At 50.8% G+C, this 6,931-nt stretch overlaps 1 protein-coding gene across 1 annotated transcript in view; it reads left to right on the top strand.

The window, feature by feature from the left end:
- ARPC2 (actin related protein 2/3 complex subunit 2) overlaps positions 1–6,931 on the top strand; it is a 24,802-nt gene that overhangs the window by 12,083 nt on the left and 5,788 nt on the right. Inside the window, exons 4-6 of the mRNA XM_018552590.1 lie at positions 4,916–4,961; positions 6,035–6,221; positions 6,826–6,919. Of these exons, the coding sequence (XP_018408092.1) occupies positions 4,916–4,961; positions 6,035–6,221; positions 6,826–6,919 (327 nt within the window). The remainder of the gene's footprint in view (positions 1–4,915; positions 4,962–6,034; positions 6,222–6,825; positions 6,920–6,931) is intronic.

Here is a 6,931-nt window from a genome sequence, read left to right as displayed (position 1 = left end):
TGATCATGTGTCAGTGCTTCTCTCTCTTTCACTGCAAGCCTCCTGGTCCGCTAAGACTGCTTAGCAATGACCCGCTTCTCTAGCTAACTGCCCTTATCTCAGCAGCAATTTAAAAGGGTTGCTGACTGTAGTGTTTGATGCACAGGCCGCCTTTGTAGGAAGTATCTGTTGTATATGAACAGTAACTGAAATTTGGACCGTCCAGCCCACGCATTCATGCATTTCATCACAAACGGCTTTGGGCTCACAGTAGTAACTCAGGATGTGTGTTGAGGGAGAGTGTGTGCTGTAGTTTCCCTTTTAATAGGAGTGTGGTAGTTGTGTTAGTGAGTGGAGCCGGAGTTGTTGAAGGTTTCCTGGACAGGAAGATATCTGAGATTAGAGGAGACCGTCAGACATCTGGATGTGATTGTCTGCAGAGAGCTGCCATTGTTTCCCATTATTTATAGATGTGTATGTGCGCCTCTCCAGAGTGAGAAACAGATGTTGTTCTGAAAGCAGATGGGTCATTCGCAGACACTGAAAGCCTTTTTGTCGTATTAATGAGGACCTGTCCTGTAGAAGCGGCGCTAAAATAAAGGCGGGTAGTGAGCAAATTATTGCTGAGGCTGATCTGCTCCCCATTACTGACTTACCATTCCTTGTTCTGCACTGTCTCTGGGTGGAGGTGGCCATCTTGGTGGAGACAGGCCTTTGCTTCCTCATGTCAGAGCTCTCCGCATGGAAAACAGTGAGCAGCACTATTGTGACATCGCCAAACCTCCTGAGATTAGCAATGAGAGGCAGCAGTGCCTTCGATCTCACACTGCAGATATACAGCTATGAGGCTGTAGGTACAGGTGGTACCCTAAGCGCACTCGCATACCATACGGCTATTTTTAGTGATGAACTCCAGACAAAAATGACGGTGGGGTTTCCAGGGCAGCCCCAACTGTCCAAAAAACAATTGCCAGTAGTTTACCTGCATAAGGGTATGCAGGGCAACTAGGCCTTTTTGGTGTGGTGGACTCAGAGGAGTTCCCCCAGTGAGCCCTCTGCTTCTAAATAGCTGTGTGTGGTGTCTGGCACGGTGATAGAGGATACTCCTCCTTCTGAATGTTCCCTATAACATAAGCAAATTGCAATATTTTTTTTAGATTTCAGTTCCACTTTACAGCTGAAATCCGACCACAAAAACCTTCATTTAAATATAGTCTTCAATGGCCGCGAAGGATATAAAGCCACGTTGTGTGCACCAAATTCTTTTTCAAACTCTGATATTATCTTGTAAGTAGCAGTGATATCATCACTGGGCTGCACATAGCCAGTGCGGAGCTGTGGGAGGGCCCCGGTAGGCTCCACCCACTACAGACTGCCTGCAGAAAACTACAGGAGGGGCGAAGACAAGACCAGTCACCCTGCACAAGGAGAAAGAGCAGCAGTGACTGGTCTTTATTACAGGGGGGGGCGGAGACGAGACCAGTCACCTTGCACAAAGAGAGAGCAGCAGTGAGCGGTCTTTATTACAGGAGGGGGCGGAGAAAAGACCAGTCACCCTGCACAAGGAGAAAGAGCAGCAGTGACCGGTCTTTATTACAGGAGGGGGCGGAGAAAAGACCAGTCACCCTGCACAAGGAGAGAGAGCAGCAGTGAGCGGTCTTTATTACAGGAGGGGGCGAAGACAAGACCAGTCACCCTGCACAAGGGGGGAGAGCAGCAGTGAGCGGTCTTTATTACAGGAGGGGGCGAAGACAAGACCAGTCACCTTGCACAAGGAGAAAGAGCAGCAGTGAGCGGTCTTTATTACAGGAGGGGGCGGAGACAAGACCAGTCACCCTGCACAAGGGGGGAGAGCAGCAGTGAGCGGTCTTTATTACAGGAGGGGGCGAAGACAAGACCAGTCACCTTGCACAAGGAGAAAGAGCAGCAGTGAGCGGTCTTTATTACAGGAGGGGGCGGAGACAAGACCAGTCACCCTGCACAAGGAGAGAGAACAGCAGTGACTGGTCTTTATTACACCGAGGGGTGGAGACAAGACCAGTCACCCTGCAGAAGGAGAGAGAACAGCAGTGACTGGTCTTTATTACAGGAGGGGGCGGAGACAAGACCAGTCACCCTGCAGAAGGAGAGAGAACAGCAGTGACTGGTCTTTATTACAGGAAGCTCCTAGTCTCACACTGGATTACACAGATCTGGAGGAAATACACAAAGCTCACCAAGCTTTAAGGAACAATACACAACGCTTGGATTTAGGAAATATTTGCTTATCCCGGAGTTCAGCTTTAGTTTTAGATCTGTGCTGACGTAACAATTTGAGTCTGGTTATGTGCAGCAGTGGTTCCGCCCTGCATACGTCTGTATCTCTTGGCTGGAGCCGGGGCTCGGCACATGTGCGTTCATTCAGTATCAGTCTGTGGCCGGGTTGAGCGCGCCGTGTGTGAGGGAAGGCACCGAGCCTTTTATGGAATAAACAAAGCTTTGTCTTCAGCAATGTGTGCACACGCAGCAGTGTGGTCAGAGCAGGAAGTGTGTCAGACTTCCTGAGTCACAGCCCCAAAGCCGGCCTGCAACACATTCATATTTCCTACCCGGCCCCAAACGCTGCCGGGATTCTCCAGTCAGCAGAACACTCACCAGATGGTTTACCCGTGTACTCCTTCTCCGCCACTCTGCAGAGCTCAGCCCGCTGGATGCGCAGGGGTCCCAGGGTCCACGTCCTTCTCTGCTGCAACACAGGGAAAGGCAAAATCCAGTGAAATAAAAGGATTATTGACGCATTTTCCTGAATCAATACTTCTTTCCTGATGCACACGGCAGTCTTTTCTGGGTCTACCTTCTATATAGTTACATAGACACAAGTCCATGTGATTATTTTATGGTCGTGGTATACATCGGTATCACAGGTTTTATTTTGTTCTCTTTGCTGTAACCTTAAGGTCTCGTTCACACCTAGGTGTATTGCATATGCGCGTCTGTCGCGCGTTTTTTACCGCGCGTTTCCGAAGGCTACTTGGCTGTATCCCAATGGAAACGCGCAACAAAACGGCCCAAAGTAGTACCTGGACCTTTTCAGGCGTGGGCCGTTTTGTAGCGCGTTAGGGACGGGCGGGAATACGCCAAGGTGGGAACGAGGCCATTGAATACAATGGGATTTATATTTTTGAGCGTTTTGTAGAGCGTTCGTCGAGCGTAGAAAGCGCTACAAAACGTTCCGGTGTGAACGAGGGCTAAAGGACCGGTGTCACCCGAAACTGATCATTTCGTTATAAGAGAAGCCTCTTATCCCCATCATACTACCAACAGTGAGATCTCCCTGCCATCATTCCTGGCTTGTTTCCTGTCCACCTTTTGTGTGTCCTGACTCCTCCTGTTAAATTCTGCATAATAAAAAAATATTTGGGCAGCGCATGTATACAGACCCAGGAACTCAGCACAGGGATGGTGGGAGCTCCTCATAATGGGCACAGCATGTATACAGACTCAGAACTGAGCACAGGGATGGTGGGAGCTCCTCATAATGGGCACAGCATGTATACGGACTCAGAACTGAGCACAGGGATGGTGGGGGCTCTTCATAATGGGCACAGCAAGTGTACCGAACCGGGAGCTCAGCACAGGCATGGTGGGAGCCCCTCATAATGGGCACAGCATGAGTACAGACCTGGGAACTCAGCACAGGGATGGTGGGGGCCCCTCATAATGGGCACAGCATGAGTACAGACCTGGGAACTCAGCACAGGGATGGTGGGAGCCCCTCATAATGGGCACAGCGGGTGCACAGACCAAGGAACTCAGCACAGGGATGGTGGGAGCTCCTCATAATGGGCACAGCGGGTATACAGACTCAGAACTCAGCACAGGGATGGTGGGGGCCCCTCATAATGGGCACAGCGGGTGTACAGACCAAGGAACTCAGCACAGGGATGGTGGGGGCCCCTCATAATGGGCACAGCGGGTGTACAGACCAAGAAACTCAGCACAGGGATGGTGGGGGCCCCTCATAATAGCCACAGCAGGTGTACAGACCCGGCAACTCAGTACTCGGATCTCCTTTTATTATAGTCCCTGCGAGAAAGGAGTCAGCAGGGGATATCAGTCTCCAGCATTGGAGTATCACATACATAGAATATATATAATTGTTTGTGCACACACACTCTCTGGTAACCGATAAACTAAATCTTTCTTAAAATGAATTAGTCAGTTTATGGCGCAGCAGAGGTGTTCAGAAGTGCGGCACAAGGTTGATGGTGCAAGATGGCTAATGCATGCGATAGTTTGTATTCGTACTCATCGGCCAGCCTTGGTTTATTGCGCCCGGTGTGTGTACTTCTAAATAGGATATTTCTTAAAGTGTCACTCCAGGCAAAATCAAAAATCATTCTATTATCCGTGTCTCTAAATGATTATCTGTTAGTAACATACTCGCCTTTCAATTCAATTGCAAATGATTTCCAGTTACCTGATCCTGCCAGTTCCCAGATCGGCAATCTCTTTCTGGTGTTTGGCCGGCAATGCTCTCTAGCCCCGGCGCTGTCAGCATTCCGCTTTTTCCCTGCACAATTTGCATACATTGTGATGTGGCATGTCTGATCCCTCCACCAATGCACAAGACATTCACAAGGAAGCATTGACAGCGCCTATATGTGAGAAATACATGGAAATGTGTCGGGTACTAGGTCATTTACTGCTGTTATGTTGGCACAGCTAAAGTCCATGCCCACCACGTGCAGACGAGCGGACAGGGAACAGAGGGTTTGTGGTCATGTGACCAGAGTTTAAAAAGGGTAATTTTTATAGCTGCTAGTTAGAAAATGTAGAAGAGCACGAACATAGTACTGTGACTGGTGCCATTGGGTTATTTGTGAGAATTTCCATGAACTTTAATGAAAGAAAAGGACGCTCCTTTCTAATGCCGGTCTCCTCTTCCTTCTGACAGGTCCTGAACAAAGTGTATGGAAATTACCTCGTTTCTCCAGAGCCAGGTATGGATTTTATTCTTCTTTTCTTTCATATGATGCATTTTACCTGAAACTTTCTATCCTTTAAATGTTCCCACCAAATATAGAATGTTTTGGGTTTTAAATGGGGCCCCTCACCCTCGCGCTGCAAAGTTTAAAGTGTATGTCGGGGCTAAATACAAACACATGTAGCACATCTCTGCAATACATGAAGGGGCGTCCCCAGCATTTTTGGTGCATGAGCCGCGGAGGGGGAGTGGGGGGGGGGCACAGTGTACCAACGAGCTCCTGGCAACCAGTGATATCATTGGTTGCCAGGAGCTCGGCGGGACACCAGCAACAGCGTCCCAGGTTGCTAAGAGCTGGGCGGAAAGATGTGTATGGCCTTTACACATCTTCGCCTTGCTCTTAGCAACCTGGGATGCTGTGGCCAGGAAGGGGGCGTCAGGCACACACATTCTGCTCTATTTGCCGCTCCTACCCCGCTACCTGAGGCCTCTCCGCTGCTGCGGGTCTCCCCCTTTGCACTTCTCCCCTGCTGCGGGTCTCCCCCTTTGCACTTCGCCCCTGCTGCGGGTCTCCCCCGTTTGCACTTCGCCCCTGCTGCGGGTCTCCCCCGTTTGCACTTCGCCCCTGCTGCGGGTCTCCCCCGTTTGCACTTCGCCCCTGCTGCGGGTCTCCCCCGTTTGCACTTCGCCCCTGCTGCGGGTCTCCCCCGTTTGCACTTCGCCCCTGCTGCGGGTCTCCCCCGTTTGCACTTCGCCCCTGCTGCGGGTCTCCCCCGTTTGCACTTCGCCCCTGCTGCGGGTCTCCCCCGTTTGCACTTCGCCCCTGCTGCGGGTCTCCCCCCTTTGCACTTCGCCCCTGCTGCGGGTCTCCCCCCTTTGCACTTCGCCCCTGCTGCGGGTCTCCCCCCTTTGCACTTCGCCCCTGCTGCGGGTCTCCCCCCTTTGCACTTCGCCCCTGCTGCGGGTCTCCCCTTTGCACTTCGCCCCTGCAGCGGGTCTCCCCCTTTGCACTTCGCCCCTGCTCCTTGTGCTGCGTTATGAATGAAACCAGACACAGTGGTAAGACGTTGAACTGTCTGTTCTGTGCAGGTTACAATGTATCTTTGCTGTATGATTTGGAGGCATTACCCCCCAACCGAGATTCCGTTATACACCAAGCCGGCATGCTGAAGAGAAACTGCTTTGCCTCCGTGTTTGAGAAGTACTTTAGGTATCAGGAAGAGGGGAGAGACGGTGAGAGGAGAGCCGTTATTCACTACCGGGACGACGAGACCATGTAAGCCTGATGCACTTCGCTTAACTCTGCTCGTACCTTGCTCCTCCCTCCCATGTACTGTAGGTCACTCCTGGGAGGGGGGTTAAGATGATCTTTTACTAAAATTACTTTATTCACCAGGCAAAAAAAAACAGTGGCTCAAGTGGGTTCTGGCTTTCTGCGCCCTCCAGCAGAGCCAGGCACAGGCCACTTGAAATCTGCAAGAATGCACGTCTCTAATTTCCATGGTAGGCCCACCTTTTAGAAAGCAGTAAATGAGCTTTAATACAGGCCCTCACTGACCTCTATAGCTGCAAGCACTGTGGAGCATTTCATCCTCAAGATTGACGGCAACAGTACTTAAGTCCTTCTCTTTAGCTGCTCAGCTCCCCCTATCCAGCAGTGACTTAGAAAGAATTGGGTAATACACCAGAGACGCACTCCTAAAAGTTGGCATTCCACATCTGCTATTTATTGGTATGGCCCCCACCACCACCCCAGCTCAAGGGTAGGGCTCATTCATATTGCTAGCAGCAGGCTGGCAGGGCTGGGAACTCTGAAAGTTGGGGAGCGATCCTTTACATTCAAGTGCCTGGCTCTAATCATGTCCTAAAACATTTGACAGGTACGTGGAATCCAAGAAGGATCGGGTGACTGTGGTGTTCAGCACAGTGTTTAAGGATGATGACGATGTGGTGATAGGAAAGGTATTCATGCAGGTAAGTTTCCTG

This window comes from Nanorana parkeri, unplaced genomic scaffold (assembly GCF_000935625.1).
Source record: "Nanorana parkeri isolate BGI_ZX_2015 unplaced genomic scaffold, ASM93562v1 scaffold92, whole genome shotgun sequence".
NCBI classification, from domain to species: domain Eukaryota; kingdom Metazoa; phylum Chordata; class Amphibia; order Anura; family Dicroglossidae; genus Nanorana; species Nanorana parkeri.
This window is presented reverse-complemented; position numbering and strand designations above follow the sequence as displayed.